Raw genomic sequence first — 25,187 nt, forward strand, 5'->3', positions numbered from 1 at the left:
GAAAATACTTTTCCATGTTCTTCAAAAGTGTAATTTTTTTTTTTTTTTTTTGTGGTACGCGGGCCTCTCACTGTTGTGGCCTCTCCCGTTGAGGAGCACAGGCTCCGGACGCGCAGGCTCAGCAGCCGTGGCTCACGGGCCCAGCCGCTCCACGGCATGTGGGATCTTCCCGGACCAGGGCACGAACCCGTGTCCCCTGCATCGGCAGGCGGACTCTCAACCACTGTGCCACCAGGGAAGCCCAAGTGTAATTTTTAATAGCTGCATAGTATTCCATACTATGTATGTGCCAATATTTATTTTACTAAAACATTTCCAACTTTTCCGCACTGCAGATAACACTGACATAAATTAACTCCCCATTCTAATCTCTATCTCATTATTGTCTTAGGAAAATCTCCCAGGGCTGAGTTAAAGGACAAATCTTAAGCTTCTTGACATGCTTAAGAAGGCAAAAATGCTTTTCAGTGCAGCTGTTCAAACTCTGATACTCCTACCAGCAGAGTACTATCTTTCTCAAATTGTTGCCACTTTGACAGATAAAAAATACATTTAATTTGAGCTTCTTTGATTATCCTAGGTTAAATACCAGTTTCATTCGCCTATTAGCGATTTATATTTCTTTTGTGAAACACCTATTCAGGTCCTCTGTTCAATATTCTATTGAAATCTTTAATAGTCTTCTTAAGATTCATAAGAGCCCTTTAATGTAGTAAGAATATTAACCTTTTGTTCTGCCCACATATGAATATTTTCTCCATGTCGATACCTTCTCATTTTGTTTTTTGACAATTTGACATGCAAATATTTAAAAATTTTATGTAGTCAAATCTAAAGAGCTTTTCCTCTGCTTTTATGCTCAGAGGGACTGCATTTCCTAGGTGAAATTCAAAATCTCAATCAAAACTTAATAAAAAATTGAGATAAGCAGACATTTTCACCCTATGAGGTTCATTTTAAAGCACTTTCATGATCTTCAAGAGAAGATACTAGCTATGGGGAACAAAACTAACATTCACTGGGTATCAATCATATTTGAGACTCTGTTCTAGACACTTATTAGACATTTTCTAATTTAATCCTCACTTTATGATCTCAATTTTATAGATGAGGAAACTAAACAAATCAGTGGAGTTAGTGATTTACCAGAAAGAAACTTAGAGCTACTCTTAAGGAGAGACTATCTAAATAATAGATTTTCCACCCCAAATTAGTTACTCACCTCTTCATCGATTTTATCTTCTAGGGCATCAGTATGACGTTCTTTAAGAAATCGCTGTGTTTTTTCCAACTGATATTTCACTAATTCCTCTATGGCATCTTTTTCTTCCTTGTCCACAAATTCTTGTACTGCTTCACCCATTCCCCTTTCTGTTAGAAGTGAGAGCTGCACGTTCTGTAAGAGACATATAAATCACTGGATGCAGCATCTTCCTTACAAAACAATTCTGTATAAGCAAGGAAAATTACAGAATAATTTTACCAGAGAAAAAGACAAAAAAGTTATCTAGTTATTGGAGGGAAAACACAGCAAAGCAAAATAAATCAATTGATGGTAATTAAGCCTACTGATAAATATTAAGGGTCAGAAAAAGCAAAGTAAAAACAAGAAACAGGAGTAGAGTATAGGACTTGTGAAAATGCAGAGGCCTGCGAGGCTGGGACACAGAGTCCAGAAACAGCAGCTGATGACTAAGAGAGCAGGTTAACCAGTGTGGTAGGCAGAAAGATGGCCCCTAAAGATGTCCACATCCTAATCTCTGGAACCTGTGAATATGTTACATGGCAAAGGAGAATTAAGGTTACAGATGGAACTAAGGTTGCTAAGCAGCTGGCTACAAAACTGGGAGATTATCAGGGACTATCCAGGTGGGCCCAGTGTAATCACAAGCATCCTTGAAAATAGAAGAGGGAGACCAAAGAAGGGAGTCACAGAGAAGTATCCGGGGAAATGACGGCCAGACAGATCCAGCATTGCTTGCTTTGAAGATGGAAGAATGTGGCCCGGAGCCAAGAAACACAGGTACCTCCAGAAGCTGGAGAAGATGAGGAAATGGAATCTTCCCTACAGCTTCCAGAAAGGAACACAGCCTTGAAAACATCTCAGTTTTTGTCCAGTGAGACCAGTGTCTGGTTTTTGATCTACAAAACTGTAAGGTAATAAACCTGTGTTGTTTTAAACCACTAAGTTTGTGGACATTTATTCCAGCAGCTATAGGAAGCTAATACAACCAGAGGATCTCAAAGTGGCATATACCCACAAAAATAAGAATAGCTTCACCATCCAGTGGCTTATTAATAAAGTAACTCTGAAATTACATCCAGATGCAAGAAAATTAAATCCTGGATTCAGACTTAGGTAGTAGTGATATAAAGAAAGAGGATAACAACACTGACAATAATAGACACAATAATAACAATATTAATGACTGACATTAAGCACTTATTTTTCTTGATACGTAATAACTATAAATGAATGTAATTGTCACCCTGCTTACTTCATGGAGACACTGAGGATTCATTTTGTTTAAACTATCAATTACACATATCTTAAATTAAAATCTGTTATTATAAGATAGCCATTATCCAAACTGAGAACTGTAACTAAGAAATTACCTTCTCTGCGGTTTGAAAATACTGTTTCACAAGGTCTTCTACCCTTAGAGTTGTTCCTTCTGAAGGTCTTGTGATGAACTTCCCAAAGTTGATCTCTTCTCCTAGAAAAAAGAAGTCCATGAAAAAAAAAAAAGTAGCAGTTTCTCTTTTAATGTTAAAGTGACCAAACTCACTGAAGGTTGCTGTCAGTGAAGGAGGTATGGCCAAACTTTATCAACTGTCAGTTTGCTCAACCCAGTAAATTTTGAGGCAAAAATATGTCATTTTTGCTAATATCTAGAGTCATTTCCCCAAAGTCCATATTTCTTTTCCAAATCTCCAAGTAGTATGTCTCTTGGAGCTGTTCTCACACAGTGGTCCACAGATCTCTGGGAGTCCCCCATACTGGTTCAGGGGGCTTAAGGTCAAACATACTTTCATAAAAATACTAAGACGTTATTTATCTCTTCCACCGTATTGACATTTGCACTGATGATACAAAAGTAGTCGTGGGTAAAACTGCCGGTGCCTTGGGATGAGTCAAGGCAGTGTCTCTGAGTTCTACTGAGTGTCATCACTTCGTGCTCACAGTTCAAAACAAGACACAACAAAAAGCCAGTTTCACATAAGCATGTCCTTGGTGAAACAGCAAAAATTATTAATTTAATTAAATCTTGGCCATTAAACACAAATCTTCTTAATATTCTGTGAGACAAATGGGAAGTAGGTTTAAAGCACATTTGCTGCATTCCTAGGCAGGATGGTTGTCTCAAAAAACAGCAGGTACAGAATAAAAAGAATACTGGGCAAGAAGTCAAAAAGCATAGGGTCCAGTAGGTGCTCTGCTCATAACCTTTGTCAGGGAAATGAATATTAACTGTCTAGCACGTGTGTGATCTGGTGTGGAAAACACAATGATAAAATGACAGGATGCCGCCCATAATAGCAAATGATTACAATAGAAGATGGTAAGTGCTACAACAGAGGTAAGCACAGAAAATATGACACACAGAGAAGAAATAAATTAATTCTTCTCAAAGAAAGCTGAAAATAACATGCAGATAGCAAACGCAGTTATCATTTGACTCAAGACTTGCACTGCAACTAAGAAGTCCGCATGCTGCAACTAAAGATCCTGCATGCTGCAACAAAGATCCCACGTGCCATGACTAAGACCCGGCACAGCCAAAAATAAAAACAAATAAATAAATTAATTTAAAAAAAAAGACTTGCAGAATGAATAAGACTTACTAAGCAAAAAAGGAAAAAGAAAAAGTATTTTAGGCAGAGGGAAAAGTTTATGCAATGGCTTAGGGGGTAAAGAGGCACAAAGTTCAGTGTGCCTCTTACAAAGTGGTGAGGACAAGTGCATAGAAATCTTTTTTGGATTTCAAGACAGGAGAATTAATATTACTTCATAAATATGATTACTATATTTTACTATGCCAGACACTATGTTAAGACCATTTACACACAGTATATCATCTAATCCTCACAACAATCCTGTGAGGCAGGCACAGTTATTATCCTGATTTTGTAGACAAGAAAACAAAACATCAGAGATTACGTAATTTGCATGACGTCACACATGTAGTTAAAGTAGCAGAGCTGGCCAAAACAACAATTTCATGCTTCCAATAAGATATACAAAAGGGTCATTGTTCCCATTCAGCAATTAATGTTTAAACAAAAAAGGGATCATCAGAACAAAACTGACAATGGATGAAACTCAAGTAACATAAGGTACTAGGTTCTATACTCCACATTCTCACAAATGCTACACCCAAAAAATTCATAGCATAAAAATATCATTCTCTGATATGGATTTCCCCCCCCCAAAACAGTATTCTATGAGCTCCATTTAAATATCCAAATGACTGTTTCAGGCTGAATTAACAGCACACACCATTGTGATCACAATTTCACTACGAAAAACAGAAGCCCATTAAATCGGGGTTAATAAAAATCAAGGTAGCATACATGTAAACAAGGGCTATATTTTTCTATGAAAATTCTGACTCGATAGCTCTAAGGAGATGAGCCTCTGTATTTAAAAGGACCAAAACTTCTTAAGAAGAAGCACTGTTTCAGTCAGATGACCTGTTTTTGATAAATGCTAAAATAAGGGCAATTCGTTTTTATGAACTTTGATTGGAAATTAATTATCTGATCATCAGAAACATCAAACTTAAGCCCGTAAGTACGTATCTTTTTAATATTCTGGGACACCTCTTATTTCAAAAGACTGGAGTCTTCTTAAATCACTGTACACTGTAAAGTTGAAATATTTAGCCCTGCAAAATTTGAGAGTATATTCTCTGAACATTAATAATGTATAGTAAATAATAGATATTTAAACACTTTATCTCTAAAGTGTGTTGTTAATCAGCAGCACGTTTTAAAAAAACTACGAAAGACTTCATTTCTTTATTGATATCCACAAGTTTACAAATGATTGCTATCTAATTTTTAGAAGTGATTTAATTATTCCAACTATCAGTTTATTTGTCTGAGATATTAGAAAGAATCATAATAAAACATTTTCCATTATTGTTTTGTACTTTTACTAGAGATTGATTTATGCGAAGCCTATAAGAGCAGTTTTTAATTTGTAAAGACAACTAGCTTACCCGTGTCTTCCTTTTGTTCTCTACGCCTGAAAAAATGGATAACATCTTTTGGATTCGCTACCCGGTCCACAAATTTCTGGCTAAAGCGAAGAACACTGAACGGTTCAAAGCCTCCACTATAGTCCACCTGGAAATACAGAATAAGCTATGAAGGCTAGGAAAAAACAGATCACCAATTTCAGTATTCATGTTTATGTGTAATACTTTTAAGTTTATATGTTAATGTTCCACAATTCATTTTAAAGATCATAATGATGTTATACCATTTATTCTACTGAGAAAATAAAACTTCAAAGGTTTACGCTTATGCAGAACATTGTTTGATGGAATCAACATACAGTAAGAATTCCCACAATGTCAGAAAATTACATCTCTCCATGATAAAACTAGCAGTCTAGGTACCAGGAATATCATCTGAAAAGGACGTGAAATTTCTAAACAAATTTTTTAAAACTTTTAAAACAGAAGGAGATTCTCTACCAAAACAAAATGCTGCCCCTAGATGCATTTGTTAATTGGTCTATCATGTAGGGATAAGCTTTTACACTAGACAAAAATAAATGCTGGGAAAATCCATGGAAGAAAAGAAGCTAGTCTGTGAGCTTTGAGAAATGATCACCTTCCTTCAAAACACAGTACAGTCATCCCTCGGTATTCACAGTGGGTTGGTTCCAGGATCCCTAAGAACACCAAAATCTGTGGATGCTCAAGTCCCTTATATAAAATGGTGGCGTTCAATCAGCCCTCCATATCCGTGGATGCAGAAGTGCAGGTACAGAGGACCGACTGTTTCTATTTATAAAAGAATTAATAATTGCTCTTAAGGCAGGCTCTTTCTAAAGAAGTCTATGGTGGTACCAAGCTCTTTACAAAGAAAAATACTACATCTATTTCTAAGAGATATAATTGTTCTCCTAACTAGCTGTTCTCAAAGTATGCTCTGGGAATCAGCATTGTACCACACCAGCCTTTCCAGATTACTCCTAACCTCCACCCCACTTACACTCTTCATCACACTTAGCACTAGCTAAGAGTTTATTCATGTATTCGCTATTTGTTTCTTGTGTCTCTCCTCACACCTCCACCTCCTGTAACCCTCGTCTATTTTACCATCGTCTATTTTACTATCGCTGTGGCCCCCCTCCCCGCCCACCAGCATGCAGCAAGAAGGTACTCAACATACATTTGCTCACTGCATTAGTGAATCAGTGAGCATCCTCTAGCCAACACAATGTACTTCAGGAATACTAGTTACGTGAAAATATTTGTTCTTTTGTTTCCTTAATGAATTAATAATTTAGTGTGTTTAGAAAAAGGAATGCCAATTTTCAATTCAAGTCTGGTTGGTTCTAATGGTATCAGGCAGACACAGATGAGGAACATGGGACCTTTTGCCCTGATGAAAAGAACTATGTGGTTCCCCCGAAGCAACTATGTTTCTGTTACCCAGACCATCTCTACAGCTGCTGCCATGTTCTAAAACAGAAAATGCCAAATGCTCAAGCTATTGGGCCTCCCCAAAACTCTTTAGACATTTTTAACAACTGTACTCCAGCCTAGCTTTATTTGTAATTTTCTGCTCCTAAAAGTCGCAAAACTCGTTCACTAAGCAAACGTTACTGAGTGTCCACAATGTGTAGGCACTCTGCTAAGGGCCAGGGGTACAACCATAAGTAAAACAGCAGCTTGGTTGTGAAGAAATCCACAAGCTGACCGGGAAGATAAAATATGTAAAGAAGTAATTGCAAGCAGAATGTGATGGTGCTGTAAGAAGTATGTACACCGTGCAGTGCAGCCAAAAAAAAAAAACTTTAAAAAATTATTTAATAAAACATTATTACATATATACGTATATATAACATTTTATTACATCTGATAGTGAGATGTAATAAAGCCATTCTCTTTCTTGGCAAACTCAAAAAAAAAAAAAAGAAGTATGTACAAAGTAGACTGAGGACACAAAGGAAGAAACAACGACTCTGAAGGGAAGTCAAGAAAGGCTTCTTTCAAAGAGGGGAAGCTTTAAGTGGGTGTTAAAGGGGATATTACGAAAGAAGGAGAGAAGTGCATTCCACGCAGCAAGATCAGCATGGGCAAACGTTCCAAAGAGTGAAATAAACTCCACTGGGCCTAGGAAAACATCAACATTTAGTCCAGTATAACTGGAGCTTAGGAGGTGCTGGCAGGAAATGAGATAGAAGCAGAGAGGTGGGTTTAGACCACGTCATGTAAACCTTCTGAATGCCATGCAAGAGTTTAGACTTGTTCCTGTTAGAGCTAGGAAATCATTAAGTCGTTTTCAGTAAGAAAGGTATGCAAGATCGTATTTTCCAAAGATGATCTTGGCATTAGTGTGGAGAGGCTAGAGGTGGGGAGAGGGGGAAACTGGAGGCAGAGTCAGGCAGTCGGCTACAGGCCAGGTAAGAATCAGGCCTCAGCTACAGCAATGCCAACGGGATAGAGAGAAGGGGCCAGATTACTAAATTCATTTAGATCTTGTAAATCTATGAAGTACAACCAAGGGACAAGAGATCCAGTGGCTCAAGGTCATATAGCTAGTGGCAGAGTCAGAAGCAAACCCAAGCAGTCTGGTTCTAGAATGTACTGTTTACCTTCACACTCTATGTCCCAGGGCTTCTCAAATTTTAATATGCATATAAATATCTTGGGGATCTCCTTAAAATGTAATTCAGTGAAAAAAAATGTAATTCAGTAGGGTTAATGTGGATCCTGAGACTCTGTATTTTTAAGAATTTTCCAGGTGATGCCAATGTTGCCGGTTTGAGGGCTGCACCCCTTAAGTACAAGGCTTTAGAAGGACTCTTGGACCTCAACAAGGAGGTCTAAGCTGGAGGTCAAAATTTGGGAGTTGTCGGGCTTCCCTGGTGGTGCAGTGGTTGAGAGTCCGCCTGCCGATGCAGGGGACACGGATTCGTGCCCCGGTCCGGGAGGATCCCACGTGCCGCGGAGCGGCTGGGCCCGTGAGCCATGGTCGCTGAGCCTGCGTGTCCGGAGCCTGTGCTCCACAACAGGAGAGGCCACAACAGTGAGAGGCCCGCGTACCACAAAAAAAAAAAAAAAAATTTGGGAATTGTCATTCTATAAGTGACCATATGCCTAGACTGAACAGAGGGCTAACTGAAAGACAGGAAGGGACAAACATCATTTGTAGTAGAGAATGCCGAAGAGTGATTCAGTAAGATGACAAAAGTCTACGGGATTTGACAATTGAAGGTCATCTTTTCCACCTTAGATGGTGGAATTCCACCTTGATCATAGTGGATTGAGGAAGAGAATATTACATGAGCAATATAGACAATGTATTTTTTTGAAAGAAAATCAGAAAGGGCAGGAGCTAGGAGAAGGGAGAGGCAGAGGGGCAAATAAAAAATGTCTGTTGTTGTTTGTTTGTTTGTATATATCATGATAGAAAAGATAAGCAGGCTTATAGGCACAGGAAACACTTCAATTTCTTAGACTTTTCTAATAGTCTCAAATACTTATCAATTCTTTCCACATATTTATCAAGCACTTGTTATGTGTCAGGAACTGTTCTGGGATCTTTGGATACATTGGTTAAGAAGATTCACAAAGTTCCGTGCTTCTATAGAGCTGATAGTTTTGTAACTGAGGACAAAAAATAACCAAAATAAATAAATTGGGTGTAGTAGGTTAGGAGGATGTGCCGTGGGAAAAAAAGAAAAGAAAAAGTAGAGAAGGGAAGTGAAATCAGGAGTGTTGGAGAGAGGGTATGGGGGTTGCAATCTTAATTAGGCTGGGGCCCACTGAGGTGACATCTGAGCAGATCTGGAGGAGGAGAGAGCATGCCTGATGCATCTGAGGAATTACAAGAAGGCCAAGTGTCTGGAAGGGAGGGAGAGAAGGGAACAGTAAACGAAGTCAGAGAGCACAGCCAACGTATCAAATACAATAGACTATTTAGAAAATGAGAAAAATAAGAGAAAAAAAAAACCAAACCTATCAAAATGAAACTATGATTAAATCAAATCCTGGCTGCTTTATTATTCTTTCCACCAATGATGACTGCTCTTCTTACTATACGTTCTCTCTTTGGTACTTTTACAAAAAAATCCACGTAAACTGTACAATACTCTCCTCTGAAAATCAATAACGTTGAATTTATCTAAAGAGGACTTACTCGCAGTCGTATAAGAGGCTTCTCTGGCTGTCGAGAATTTCCCAGACGTTCCCGTTCTGCATTTTCAAGCATTTCTTCAATCTCAAAATAAAGATATTGTCATGTCTAGAGGGAAGAGGTACTACTGGCTGGCATCTAGTGGTTGAGGTCAGAGAGGACTTGTAAAAACCCTACCATGCACAGAACAAGCTCCCACAACAAAGTGTTACCCAGTAAAATGTCAATTGTGCCAAGATTGAGAGACCCCGGGCTCCCTGACTAAGCCAAGACAATCCATTCATTTTCCATCTCCCTGGCCTCAGAGATTGGGTTCAGGGACAAGTACATGACCTCAGTCCAGGGAAACTCAATGCTAGGGGTTTATTTGGAACTACTGGGGAAAAATGATTCTTTCAGCTGTAAGGACAATGTAAGTCTGTGGGCCACCACGTGAAAATGCCTTCTTTATAGCACAGCTTAAGACAGAAACCATCAGACTGGGTGGCACAGAACTAGACACAGAAACAGAGAAAACTACTTAATTTGAGTTTCTGGATCTAGTCATTCTGAAACCAGCAAACTCTTAAACTTTCCAGTTATGTGAGTTACATGTTGCTAGTAAGCTGTGACACGGGGCGAGTTACTTTATCTAAGGATCAGCTCCTCTTTCTATAAAATGTGTATGGTAGACTCTACAGACCTATAGCATCATTCAGTGGATTAAATGCAAAATGCTGTCAACAGTGTCCAGAATATATACGCCGCCAATGAATATCAGTGATAATTATCATTATCATTATCATGATTTTTATAAGAATAAAATGCGAAGCAGAAGAGCCTACACAGCGTAAGAACTGAATAAGTATCAGTAATTAATGTTATTAAGCTGTCAAGTTCCATATTATTAAATGCATTCACCCAACTTCATAGTGGCTCTAGAATTTCCGCAGTGGTTTAGGGATGGCAGTCTGCATGGTGGGAAGTATGGTACTTACACTGAAGTGACAAGGTGCATAGCACACATTTTAAGATTTTATTTGGAGGGAGATTTCAGGGTGAAAGGGATGTGTGATAGAGATTATTAGCGTAATGGAGATTATTAGAGAGGCTAAGGCTCTCCTCATCTACCATAACATCCTGCCGTTCTCCAATCAAAGCCACTGCCTGCTTTCATTAGTAAAATGAACAAATTATCAAATCAGGATAAAAAGAGAAAAGATTACGTATATGTTTTTGAGAAGGTGGAAAGGACCTGGGAGAGGAGCTTAATTAAACAAAGTTTCTTCTATTTATAACATTCCTCCCTCTGGAAGATGTTAGTTTTTTTTTTTTTTTTTTTTTTTTATGTGGACCATCCTTAAAGTCTTTATTGAATTTGCTACAATATTGCTTCTGTTCTATGTTTTTGGTTTTTTGGCACCAGGTATGTGGGATCTCAGCTCCCTGACCAGGGATCAAACCCGCTCCCCCTGCCCTGGAAGGCAAAGTCTTAACCACTGGACTGCCAGGGAAGTCCCTATTAAAAAAATAAAAAAGAAAAAAATTTGATACAACTGAACTCATTTATAAAACAACAATGGTTCCTTACAGGCTTCATGAGAATGTAACAAATACAATGACTTCCCTCTACTCTACTACTGAAGTATTTAATTCAAGGTAAATAACCTCTCAACTAAAGTAGATCTCAATGACCTTTATCTAGAAGAATTACCTTCTCCAAGCAGAAGCTTTGTATGGCTTGGGTTACTTTAGGATTATCGGGGTTAAAAATGTCTGGATGATCAGCCAGAACGACATCCTCCATGAAAAACTGCCGCACTGTGTGGAGAGGAATTTTCTGCATGTTCATCTTCCTTCCTTTAATACGCAGCAAACCAACGTGTCTGAAATGAGGAGGGAAATGAAAGCATAGTCACACTGTAAACTTCCTCAGGAAAATGTGCACATCAAAACTATCATATTTCTAAATTTCTACAAATTATTTATAAAATCACACCCTTAAAAAGTGTTTTTAGTAATTTAATCTTAATGTTGTATCACAGGAAAAAACTTAAACATTCTTCTTCCCCAAAATAAAATCCATTCATACATCATTTTTCCTACAGCACTCTAATTTAAAATTTAATTAATAAAAACATTAGCCTTGCATTGGCCTAATGAGCAGCAAAATCATTAATACCATTGGGATCTTCTCCTGTTGAAAATAGCTTAAAATCTGGGCAAACAGTAAGACTGTATTGAATGATCAATCTTTATGAATAAATCTATCATGTAAATAACAGCATCATCAGTACCTTGAGCCTATGAGATGGTTAGATTATCATAGCAATTTTTTTAATTGATTTAAAAACTATAATAATTACTCACTTCTTTACAGCTTCTCCTGGGGAAAGAGAAGTGACCACTGAGCTTCCAGGTTGTGATACGTAAAAGAGCTGTTGTTCATTTTTGGTTGGAGCTATTTTACACTCATGTTCATGGCCCCAGATAACAAGATCAATGAAGTCATCCAAAAACTGTTCTGGAATGAAGTTAGTACTTCCGTGTTTACTCCTATGCCAAGATTTTTAAAAATAAATTATTATAAATGTCCAGAGATATAGAAAAACTTCATAATACATAAGTCTGTATAGATCTTTCTTTCTCCATTAACTAAAGGTTTATTACATCCCTTCTATATGCCAGAAACTTTCAAGGGATTGGGGATGCAAAGACAGTATCTAATTCCTGCCCTCAAAGGGTTTACAAACTTGCAGGACACAGACAAGTAGAAGCCTCAAAAGCGAAAGCAGTCAATTCTACATACAGAGACAGATCACTAAAGGCTTTAGAGAGGAATAACTCCCCCTATGGGAAAGTCAGAAAAGCATGAGCTCTAAAAATAGTAAAAACCTATAAATTGGTCTGAGTGTATACCAGAGTACAGAAAATGGGAAGTGAGTTTAGTCTAAGCTTTGTAAAATAAAGTCAAAACTCTAAATATGTCCCATCATTTTTTTAATAACATGTTTCTTTTACTGACTATAAAAATAATGAGAATGTCAGTCTTACAGAGATAAGAGTTTTCAATATTAAATAAAATATTATATGAATATGTGATTTTCAAACTCTCATTTTATACCTAGATTAGCTGCTATTATTAAAACATGTGAAAACCCAAAGAGAGGAAGACAAAAAAAAAAAGTTTTCCCTAATACTGATTTATATCACTGAGAATTTAAGTAAAAGTGTTCAAATACTTCAATCAGCATTCACTTAAGGCAAACTGACATTCATTCATTGAACAAATATTTACTGTGTGTCTACTATGTGTCAGGTTTCCCAGGTCTCTTCTAAATACTGAAGACATAGCAATGAACAAAGTCCTTGCTCATTGTGGGGGAAATTAGCAATAATACAATATGTTTACGTATATGCATACACATACACATACACACACACACACATATATAAAATTTGTCAGGTAGTGACAGGTGCTATAAAGAAAAATAAAGGGAAAAATTACACGGAAAAGGGAGGCTACTATACAAAGGGTGGTCAGGGAAGGCATCTCTGACAGGAGACAAATGAGCAGAGAACTTAGAGGAGGGATCAGGTGTGCATGGGAAGAAAGTCCTAGGCAGAGGGATGAGCTGATGGCAGAGGTGCTGACGTGGGAAGGTATTCAGTGAGTTCAAGAACAGCAAGGAGACCAGCGTGGCTAAGCAGAATGAATGCAAGGAAGAGCAGGAAGTGAAATCAGAGAAGCTCATGTGTCTAGGAATATTTATGTAAAAAATGTTTTTATGTAAAAAACGTTATGATCCTATCACAATTACTGAAGAAATGCAGAATAACTCAAATACGACATGATGTAACTATGCTTTAATGGAGCACTGGAAAAGGGAAGATTATGCTGGTGGGCTGACTCTGATTTGTGACCTAGAAGCTGATCAAAACATCTTTGTGGAAATATTTTGCATGACAAAATTGCTCAGGGTTTACCTTCTTTTGCTGCAAGAGAAAGAAACTGGTCCACATATAGAAACAAATGGAAAATTAAATAAAATGTAAAAGGCTCAAGAATTCTCGCTTAATATGAGAAAACCTGTTTTCTATAAGACCCTGAAAACAGTAACAAAAGAAGTACCTAAGAATGCAGAGGATGACAAATGAACCTAACAGCATTACAAAAAAACTCTTATAACCACAATGAAGGGGTGAGGGGAAAGGAACTGACCAAAGTAACTTTAGAAAGTGGTGTTTTTGACTAGATATAGTAAGGCTAAGAACTAAAATAACATACAAACACTGTACCCTAGCTGGCAAATTTGTTTCTCACAGGGCTATGGGTCAGCAATTTTGAAATTACTTTGTTATGTCAACCAGTATTGAAAAAAATAAGTAAACATACCGTAGATAATACAATCGAGGTTTCTAACTGTTAGAGAAAGAAGTCACAAATAAGAAAAGACAAAAATGAATCCTGTAGGGCTGGATTCGAATCAGTATGAACTCGTGCTTGTTTTTTTTTTTTTAACACATGTATACATACAGACATGTATGCATGGATTAGTGAATATACATATATTTCTTTAACTCTAGTCATGAGGGCTAAGAGACCCACAGTAGCAATAAGCACATTTAGTGGCCATATCTGGGTTTCAAAATACCACTCTCCAAGAAAAGCAATTAGGGCTCCTTGGAGAAGTGGTTAATTCCAGGGCTTGAGGAGAAAAATACAAGATGAGCCAGGAGCATCTTGTGGTACTAGAAGGTTAAGGACATGCTCAAAAAATAAAAAGGAAGAGGGCATGTTGAAAGGACATAGAAGCCAATGTAAAAAAGCTCTCAATGGTCAGAGCTGAAACAACCTGAGCAACAAAAACAACAACATCAAAAAAATAAAGGATTGGATTATAACTCAAAAAATTAAATAAACATCCTTGAGTCCACAATAACATAAATAAATGAATGAATGAATAAGTAAATAAATGAGAAGGGACAAATTTTCCTAACAGAAGAATTTCAATCAATAATTATAAAAAGAATGAGGGAAAAAAAAATCAGAAACACCACCACAATATTAATTGCTGGAAACAAGATCCACCAATGGATGCTAAAATTTGTGGGCAAAAGTTTAAGTTGAAACAGTATGTTCACATAGTCTCAATGTATTTTTCCCAAAATATTTATTAATTACAAAGTAGAAAATGGGACCTCTACGGGGAGAAACCTGGTCTACACCACCTTAATTGAATGATCAAGATTATTAACATCACCAGTAACCAGCCATACCAACATTATACTACCCATTCCCCTTACCAATGCTGCCATTCCAAACTTTCATTCTGGCTTGGAATCGCTGATAATTGTTCCTTCTGACTTATCCCTACCTTGGGAAAGTACAAAGTGTAGCAGAACTGGAAAGCCCTCAGCAAGAGAAGGAACAAACTCCCAGTTTGTTATATGGAGACCACACATATCAAAACTCTGGACTGCTCCTCCTTTAACTCACACTGTTTATTCAAGAATATACATAAGGCAACATAAGACTGCCCCCTAAAGCCTTTCTTTCACCAAGTACCAGTGATGGGTAAGTACCAGAGTATTCTGCTGTCAATAAATATCTGTTCAATAAATAATAAATTATATAATCAGGCTCCAAACCCCTTTAGATTCTTCCTTAATAACTTCTCAGCTTTGTCCCTTACATATCATTCTCACTACCATCACTGTTACCATCTCACACTTTTTTTTACTATAATGATCACATAATAAATCTTGCTTCTTCAAATCTCTATTCCTTTCAATCAAACCTACACCCTGCCAACAGATTAAATTTCTTAAAACTACTAACAAAAGAAAGTTGATCTAGCTATATTTAATATTCTGGAAAAATACTTGTATATATGTACCAAGAAAAATCTGTAAGAATGTTCCTAACAAAAAGGTTTAAAAAAGCAAAAATCTGGAAATAACACAAAACACTCACTAAGAGGAGAGAAAGCTGAACTGTATACATCAGTGAAAATTAATTACACTTTTAAGCATCAAAATGGATGAATCTTAGTAACATAATGTTGAACAAAATAAGCCAACTGCAAAATATAAAGTATGGTGTTCCAGTTATACCAAAACTAAATAAAAAATACTCATAATGAATGTGTATGTGATTAAACAATAAAGAAAAGCTATGGACAAATGAAATAAAAATTGAAGATAGTGCTTCCTCCGGAGTTTGTGGAAAAAGATGTGGTCAGGGAAGGGCATAGGGTAGGGTACTGGTAATGTTCCACTTCTTTCTGAATTTAGGATTATTCATTTTATGGTTCTTCGTATACCTTATCCATATGCTAGAAATATTCTTTGTAAGTATGAATATATACTAAAAACAATTTCAAGATGCAGTCACACTATGCATATTGAAGTCTTGCCTGATCCTGCACTGACAACTTTCAAAGCATAAGGAGCATTTTACTGAAATAGGTAAGCTTGGAAACAGAGATCTGGGGAACCTCAATACTTGACTCAAAAATTTTCAGAGACTACTTTTACCTGTTCTGATGAATCACAAATAAGTTAAACCAAGAGTTCCCATCTTCTTTTGGCCTCAACATTGTTACTTTTTTGTTGACGAACATTCGATACAGCCTTTCATCTGGAATGGATCCTGAAATGGATATTACATTATTTTAAAAGTGGTTTCTTACTCAGTTTTAAAAAACGAATATGTTTTGCTTCTAAATTATGTGCTTCTCTAAGTATTTCATTTTCCTATTAGAGAGATACTTGAAATCTGATATCATTAGTTACAAATGAACGTGTTCCAGGTTCATGCCTGACAGCTGCTAAGCAGTTAGTTGCATTTGAAGAATGTTTTCCAGGTCAAGCATATATACTTTCAAGATCTGGAAAATGTGGAATAAAAATTTGAGTTTTCTATTCTCAAATTCTTATTAAAATTTCTAATAATATTGTTTCCCACTCTCCCTTTATTTATTCTAAGTATATATGTACTTTTGATTTAACATATACATTGTAAAATACACAGGAAGAGATATTACAGGGGATGAGATTAAAAATGTATTTAAAAATAATTCTTATGTATATTATGTTTTAAATAAAAATACTGTGCTTTTTAATAATTTAATGACTTTTAAATAACTCTTCCTATTCCCCAAAGGATCACCTTAGTCTAGTGAAGGAGGCCAACAAAAACAATTAAACATGAAAATTGCAATTTTAAATATTATAAAAGGGAAAAAAGTCAGGATGCTAAGATGGGGATTATTACTGGGAGGACAAGGTTGCTACTTTATGGAGTGATTAGGGAAGGCCTGGGAAGAAAGGCCAACACCACGTAAGTATAAGAGCTAGAAGGGGTCTAGCATCTAAAAAGAATTCCTAGTGTGGCCAATGAAATAGATGGTGGCATGCAGAACATATAACTGGAACAAAAAAGCCAAGACATAAAAAAAATCCAGGGCATTAGAAGGTTGATCTACTTGGGTGTCGAAGCACTGAGAACACTGACAAAATTGGAAGGTAGGCAAGTAAGAAAGTTGAGGGAATGGAGAAGGCAATTTAGCCAGTTGGCAATTAGCTTCAAGGGTGTTTGCAGGCAGGAAAGGAGGTATCAGTAGGAAGCAAGGAGAACAGTGACTTGCCCTCCACCCCTTCTGCCCTAAAGCCCATAAGAGGCCATGAGAGAACTACGTGGGACACGGTAACCTCAGGGGCCACTCAGTTTCACTGAGGGTTAGAGAGTACAGGCAGCATTCAGAGACTGACGAAATGAGTGAATCTGCTAACTAACTAAAAATAGCTCTAGAGTATACAGAGCTGGGGTGAGAGGAGTGGGTGGAGGGTAGAGACAGAGTCCAGTTAAGGAAAACAGAACAGGATGAGATGAGAGTTTGGGAGAAAATAGATGACTGAAGCAGTTTGCTTCTGGCAGTGACTGAGGCATAATGGGATCTGTCCTTAGTCTGAAAGTAGGAGGATCAACCATTTTATGCAGATACGATCCCTAACGTTACAGTGATTAAAATACTTGTTAGTAGTTTTTTAAAAAAAGCATATTCCACTTCCTGCTCTATCACTTGCAAACTCAGACATAATTCCTTGATCTCATTTTCCGTATCTCTAAAATATAGATAACCACGATGCTTTTCTACTTGTTGGCAAAATTATGAAAATTGGGCAAAGACTATAAGCTTCCTAGAGAAGCTTCCTAGAGAAAGTATTTAAATAAACCATCCATCATAATTATTCTTTAAAAAACATACACAAAGAGAAATGAAGTAAATAAGATTTTCTAAGGCTTCTATTATACTAAAGTCACTCAAAAAATAATAAAAACTATGTAGAGGCTACAGCGTGAAATTTTTTCTCAATTTCTCTTGCGGTACTTTAAGGTTGGTTTAACGTGAAGTGTAATTTTTATAATAGTCTATACACAACAAAATCAATAAAACTATTGCATCCATAAAACAAATCAAACTGAACATAATCCAAGGAAGACACAAAAAACAGCCTTTGAATGCACTCTAAAAATAGTCTTCCATTCATATGGAATAAAGCCTAGCAAAAACAAGCTTTTACCTACTGGACACTAAATAAATTGAAGATAGTGAAGCTGATAAAGCAAATTTTCTGAGGATTGTAGATGATAGCTCTAGATTAGCACTGTCTAATAAAAATACCATGTGAGCCACTAAAACGGGCCAAATATGTAATTTTAAATTTTCTAGTAGCCATATTAAAACAAGTAAAAGAAACAGGTGAAATTAATTTTAAGATATTTTATTTAACCCCAAATACCAAAGGTATTTTACATTTTTTTCTAAGTCTTTGAACTCTGATGTGTATTTTATACTTATAGCATATCTCAATTCAGACTAGCCACATTTCAAGTGCCCAGCATCTACATGATTACTGTATTGGACAGTGAAACTTTAGAACTTTCAAAGACTTCCAAGATATCAAAATGCAGTTTTTCTAATTACTGTATAAATGCTAATGTTCAGGATTTTTATCTGAGTCTAAAAGAAAGAAAAAATAAACAGTAAATAGATAGTAAAGGAAAAATATTTTTCCACAAAAACTTCTATTAAAAATAAGTATCAGGCTTCCCTGGTGGCGCAGTGGTTGGGGGTCCGCCTGCCGATGCAGGGGATGCGGATTCATGCCCCGGTCCGGGAAGATCCCACATGCCGCGTAGCGGCTGGGCCCGTGAGCCATGGCCGCTGAGCCTGAGCATCCAGAGCCTGTGCTCCTCAACGGGAGAGGCCACAGCAGTTGAGAGGCCGCGTACCGCAAAAAAAAAAAAAAAAAAAAAAAAAAGTATCAAGGACTATTGGTGCTTATAAAATACTAAAAAATTTCTACCAAAAGCTTCCTACATTTTTTTAAGTCACCCATAAGGAATAATTAGATTTGCCTCACTTTTCCCCAAACAGCAGCAAAGTTAACTCCAGAATTTGATTTCCTAGCTGCTTAAAATTTAAACATTTATTGACATAAATAGTAAAATAAAACCATCTTACCTAAGCCATATAGAGCAATTTTTGTGCTTCCTTTTTGAAGCAAAACCGGACTAATGTCTATCTTCTCCACAGACATTGAACGTCCAAAGTGATTTACAAATCCAGCACAACTTAAAATATCCAGGGCGCAGAGTGCATCTGCCTATGCAAAATATTTTCAAATAATATAAATGTATATCTAAAAACAAGTAATCTGCATATCATATTATTACTTATTAAAAGTATATTTTATATAGTAGTTACAAAAACCTACATTAGGATAATGTCTTCTCAAAACAAAATTACAATAATAAAAGTATTCGCTATCTTTTTTCTATTACAAGTGACCCACTGCAACTGGAATCACATGCTAAATGCAGTTAACATTTCATCAAAACTTATGATGTCTTGTCCACTGAAAAATAAAAAACAGCCATGAAATCAGTGCCTTGTCATATTAAGCAGACCTCTTAAGAGGTGAGAAAAAAAAGACTAGCTAAGTAGTGATTTATAATACATTAATGACCAGATAAAACAAAAAGATATTTTGAGATTATTTTAGGACCCCTATTATTAAAGATCTTCCTCGACTTACAACGGGTTTAGGTCCCAATAAATCCATCGCAAACTGAAAATACTGTTAAGTCAAAAATGCAGTTAAAGCACCTAACCTACCGAAAATTATAGCTTAGCCTAGCTTACTTTAAACATGCACAGAACACGTACATTAGCCGACAGTTGGGCAAAAGTATAAATACTTTTACAATAAAGTATGGAGTATCTTGTGTAATATACTGAATAATGTACTGTAAGTGAAAAACAGAATGGCTGTATGAGTACAGAATGGTTGTAAGTGTAGCAACTGTTTACCCTCGTGACCATGTGGCTGATCAGGAGCTGTGCCTCGCTGCCTTTGCCCAGCATCACACGGAAGTATCTTCCCACGTATCGTTAGCCCAAAAAAGATATTCAAAATTCAAACTTCGAAGTGCAACTTCTACTGAATGTATATCCATTTCGCACCACTGTAGAGTTGAAAAATCTAAGGTCGAACCCTCATAAACTAGGGACAGTCTGTACTTTCATATCAAACAGAAAATAAGATGATCTAATTTAGATTTAAAACTGTTCATGAAACCCTCATTTCCTACAGGTGAGATTTATGTGATAAGAGATACAAAAGCCCTTGGTAAACTGTAAAGCATTATACAAATGTTAGGTGTTTATTCCTCCTTCTGGTTACTTATTGTTAACCTTGGCACTTCTGAAATAAATGTGTATGTCACATGCCATTTATTATTCCAGATTTTTAAAAATTATCAAAAAAGTAGTATAAAAGCTTATATGAATGATAAAAAGTCAATTTGAACTTTTGACTCAATTTGACTACAAATCGCTGGGAAGAAGTGAAAGAATGCTTTCCAAAGACAAACTAAACTGATTGTTTCTAAAATTTCAACAAACTAAGAACCCAATAATTACCCCCGTAGGATCATCATGATTGCCATGAATACTAAACACAGGAATTGAAATGTTGAGATTGGCATCTTCGTAGTTAACCCATGGAAACCTTAAAAGAAAAGAAAGAAAGAAAGAAAAGTTTCTGTAAGAGACAAAAGCTGTTTCCCCCATTATCCTCCTCCAAAAAATGAATACAGTTATAGGCAAACTGGATGACCTTAGCTGGCAAATGACCACTAGTTTGGAGCTTTAATAAAATTAAATCCTAGGCAGCAGTTCATTTCAATTCAAGTTTCAAAAGATCTCAAAGTACTACAGTTTAAAAGAAAACCATACAAATATATGATGCTTATGAACTGTATGAAAGATGTGAATATCTGATTAATAGGAAGTAGGCTTTCAAAATTTTTAAAGCCTTTATAAAAGGTTTTTATTTGTAGAAGTGGGAGGGGAAGAAATACATCTACTCTGGAATCCAAAAGACCTAGATTAAAAACTCCAGCTCTGGGCTTCCCTGGTGGCGCAGTGGTTGGGAGTCCGCCTGCCGATGGGGGGGACGCGGGTTCGTGCCCCGGTCTGGGAGGATCCCACGTGCCGCAGAGCGGCTGGGCCCGTGAGCCATGTCCGCTGAGCCTGCGCGTCTGAAGCCTGTGCTCCACAATGGGAGGGGCCGCAGCAGTGAGAGGCTCGCGTACCGCAAAAAACAAACAAAAAAACAATTACTACCTGGATGACTCAAAGTTTCCCACCCACTCTTTTTTTTTTTTCGGTACGCAGGCCTCTCACTGCTGTGGCCTCTCCCACTACGGAGCACAGGCTCCGGACGGGCAGGCTCAGCAACCACGGCTCACGGGCCCAGCCGCTCCGCGGCACGTGGAATCTTCCCGGGCCAGGGCACGAACCCGTGTCCCCTGCATCGGCAGGCGGACTCTCAACCACTGCGCCACCAGGGAAGCCCCCCACCCACTCTTGCCGCTAGTCACCAAGCTTCTCTTCTCAGAGGCAAATAACATTAGGAAATTCTAGTGTATCTGTGCAAAAATATCTTATACCTGTAAAGCAAATAAATACATTTTCCTTCTTAAACAAATGGTAGCACAATATAGATTTCTGCCCCCTGCCTTTATCACTTTACATACTTTATAAATCATTCCATATCAGTACATAAAGAGCTTCCTTGTGATTTATTTTAGCTGGACACTGCATGGATTATTATAATGTGTTTAAGTAGTTACCTATCAATGGACATTTAGACTATTTCCAGCCTTTTGTTTTACAAATATTGTTACAGTGAGCAATCTTGTACAAAGTTGCCCTTGTGAGCGTATAGGAAAATATCTAGAAGGAAAGTGTCAGGTCAAAAGGAACGCGTGCGTCTGTAAATCTGATAACTACTGCCAATTTCCCTCCACAGAGGTTGTATGATTTACTCATAGTACAATGGTAATCCATGAGACTAATTCCCCCTACTCCACCAAGATACTGGGTGGGCCAAAAGGTTCATTCGGTTTTTTCCCTACGATGGCTCTAGTGGCGCTTAGTTGTCTTTAACTCCATTTGAAACAATTTTGTTAGATTGTATGTGACAGCTGTCATATCAGCGTGCATTAAAAAAAAAGACTTATGAAAATTGGTGAAGGTTTGTGTAGCCATTTTAATACTGAAGATGGAAGAAAAAAAGCAACATTTTCGGCATATTACGCTTTATTATTTCAAGAAAGGTAAAAACGCAACCGAAATGCAAAAAAAAGATTTGTGCAGTGTGTGGAGAAGGTGCTGTGACTGATCGAACGTGTCAAAAGTGGTTTGAGATGTTTCGTGCTGGAGATTTCTCACTGGACGATGCTCCCTGGTCAGGTAGACCAGTTGAAGTTGAGAGCGATTAAATAGAGACATTAACTAGGAACAATCAAGGTTATACCACGTGGGAGATAGCCGACATACTCAAAATATCCAAAACAAGCATTGAAAATCATTTGCACCAGCTTGGTTATGTTCATCGCTTTGATGTTTGGGTTCCACATAAGTTAAGCGAAAAAAACCTTCCTGACTGTATTTCCGCATGTGATTCTCTACTTAAATGTAACGAAAAGTTCCATTTTTAAAACAAATTGTGACGGGCAATGACAAGTGGATATGTATAATAATGTGGAAGGGAAGAAATTGTGGGGCAAGTGAACTGAACCACCACCAACCACACCAAAGGCCGGTCTTCATCCAAAGGTGATGTTGTGTGTATGGTGGGATTGGAAGGGAGTCCTCTATTATGAGCTCCTTCTGGAAAACCAAACGATTAATTCCAACAAGTACTACTCCCAACTGGGCCAACTGAAAGCAGCACTGAATGAAAAGCATCCAGATTTAGTCAAAAGAAAACGCATACTCTTCCATCAGGATAACACAAGACCGCATGTTTCTTTGATGACCAGGCAAAAACTGTTACAGTTTGGCTGGAAGTTCTGATTCATCTGCCATATTCACTAGACATTGCACCTTCGGATTTCCATTTATTTAGATCTTTACAAAATTCTCTTAATGGAAAAAATTTCAATTCCCTGGAAGACTGTAAAAGGCACCTGGAACAGTTCTTTGCTCAAAAAGATAAAAAGTTTTGGGAAGATGGAATTATGAAGTTGCCTGAAAAATGGCAGAAGGTAGTGGAACAAAAGGGTGAATACATTGTTCAATAAAGTTCTTGGTGAAAATGAAAAATGTGTCTTTTATTTTTACTTAAAAACCGAAGGCACTTTTTGGCCAACCCAATACATTATCAAGCTTTTTCAATCTATGCCAGTGGTTCTAAACCCTAGCTGCATGTTAGAATTTTCTAGGAATCTTTGAAGATCCACCAATGTCCAAGACACACTCAGAGAGATTAAATGACCTGGAGACTGGGCATCAGTATTTTTTAAGATTCTTAGGTAATGATAATGTGTACCCAGGACTGAGAATTACTGATCTATAGCAATCTTATAGGAGAAAAATATATCAGTATACTCATTTTGCATCTTTCATATTCTTTTTTTTTTTTTTTTTTTTGCGGTACGCGGGCCTCTCACTGCTGTGGCCCCTCCCGTTGCGGAGCACAGGCTCTGGACGCGCAGGCCCCGCGGCCATGGCTCACGGGCCCAGCCGCTCTGCGGCATGCAGGATCCTCCCGGACCGGGGCACGAATCCACGTCCCCCCCATCGGCAGGCGGACTCTCAACCACTGCGCCACGAGGGAAACCCCTCATATTCTTTTAATATGTTAAAATGCTACTTTATTTCCTTTTCTATGAACTATGTCCATATTCTTTACCTATTTTTTATTAAGTCATGGATTTTTTTTTAATTGACTTGAAAGGACTACTTAACTATTAACTATTAACTACTGGGAAAATTAGACCGTAATTTGCCATGAGTTGCAAATATTCTTCCTGGTTGAACCCAGACTTTTGACCTTGCTTTGGGAGGCTCTTGCCATGCAGAAATTTACTTTTACAAAGACAAACATATCAATCTTTTTTTTATGGATTCTGGGTTTGTGTTAATACTTAGAAAAGTCTTTTTCACATCCAGATCTTTTTTTAAAAATGTCTAACAGTTTCTTCTAGCTCTTTTATCGAATAAGCTATATTTTTTGTGGAGATATGAGATACCACCTTTATCAAATACTAAATTCCCACATGTATTGTGGCTATTTCTGGAATTTCTATACTCTTCCACTTATCTGCCTATCAATTCATGAGTCATACCACTTTTTAAATTATTGTAGCATTATAATATACTTTCTTTTTTCCAGCTTTTTTGTGATATGATTGACATGTAACATTGTATAACTTTAAGATATACAATGTGTTGATTTGATACACTCATATATTGCAAAATGATAACCACTATAGCTTACTTACCACTTTAGGCTTCACACACACCTAGCTTAACAGCTGCATCATGTCACATAATTGCCATTTCTTTTTCGTAATGAGAATATTTAAGATCTACTCTCTTAGAAACTTTCAAGTATAAAATACAATATTACTAACTATAACCACTATGCTGTACATTAGATCCTGAGAACTTATTCATTTTTAAACTGAAAATTATATATTTTTTTGATCAACATCTCCCCTTTTCCCCCAACTCCCTGCTCCTGGTAACTACCATTCTAGTCTCCATTTATATGAGTTCAGCTTTTTCAGATTCCATATACTGTATAAGTGATAGCACACAATATTTGTCTCCGTCTGACTTATTTTACTTAGCATAAAGCCCTCAAGGTCCATCCATGTTGTCTCAAATGAAAGGATGTCCTTTCTCATGGCTGAATATATATATATACATGGCTGTGTGTGTGCATATATATCTGCACACACACACATACATATATCACAACTTTATCCCTTCTTCCACTGATGGACACTTATGTTGTTGCCATATCTCTTGGCCACTGTGAATAATGCTGCAATGAATGTGGGAGTGCAGATTATCTCTTTGAGATCCCATTTGCATTTCCTTTGGATATACACCCAGAGGTAGGATTGCTGGATCACATAATAATTCTATCTTTAATTTGGGGGGGAACCTCCACAGTGTTCTCCATAGTGGCTGCACAAATTTACATTCCCGCCAACAGTGCACAAGGGTTCCCTTTTCTCCACACCCTCTCCTACACTTGTTCTCCCTTATCTTTTTGATGACAGACATCCTAACAGGTGTGAGATGATATCTCATTGTGGTTTTGATACGCATTTCCCTGATGATTAGTGATGTTGAGCACCTTTTCATGTACCTGTTGGTTGTTTTATTTTTGTGAAAAATGCCATTGGAATTTTGATAGGGATTGAATTGAGCTAGTCACTACTTAGTAGTCTT

General features: G+C 37.2%; 1 protein-coding gene across 2 annotated transcripts in view; it reads right to left on the bottom strand.

Moving 5' to 3' along the window:
- Window positions 1-25,187, bottom strand: part of MRE11 (MRE11 homolog, double strand break repair nuclease) — a 73,095-nt gene that overhangs the window by 36,482 nt on the left and 11,426 nt on the right. For both annotated transcript variants that reach the window (XM_081240888.1, XM_081240889.1), the window contains exons 5-13: window positions 20,355-20,442; window positions 18,894-19,035; window positions 15,901-16,015; window positions 11,731-11,916; window positions 11,075-11,246; window positions 9,385-9,465; window positions 5,226-5,352; window positions 2,617-2,717; window positions 1,223-1,396 (exon numbers count right to left, since the gene is read on the bottom strand). In XM_081240888.1, coding sequence (XP_081097014.1) covers window positions 1,223-1,396; window positions 2,617-2,717; window positions 5,226-5,352; window positions 9,385-9,465; window positions 11,075-11,246; window positions 11,731-11,916; window positions 15,901-16,015; window positions 18,894-19,035; window positions 20,355-20,442 — 1,186 coding nt within the window. The remainder of the gene's footprint in view (window positions 1-1,222; window positions 1,397-2,616; window positions 2,718-5,225; window positions 5,353-9,384; window positions 9,466-11,074; window positions 11,247-11,730; window positions 11,917-15,900; window positions 16,016-18,893; window positions 19,036-20,354; window positions 20,443-25,187) is intronic.

The sequence above is a fragment of the Mesoplodon bidens genome (assembly GCF_964165515.1).
Source record: "Mesoplodon bidens genome assembly, chromosome: 7".
Lineage (NCBI taxonomy): Eukaryota > Metazoa > Chordata > Mammalia > Artiodactyla > Ziphiidae > Mesoplodon > Mesoplodon bidens.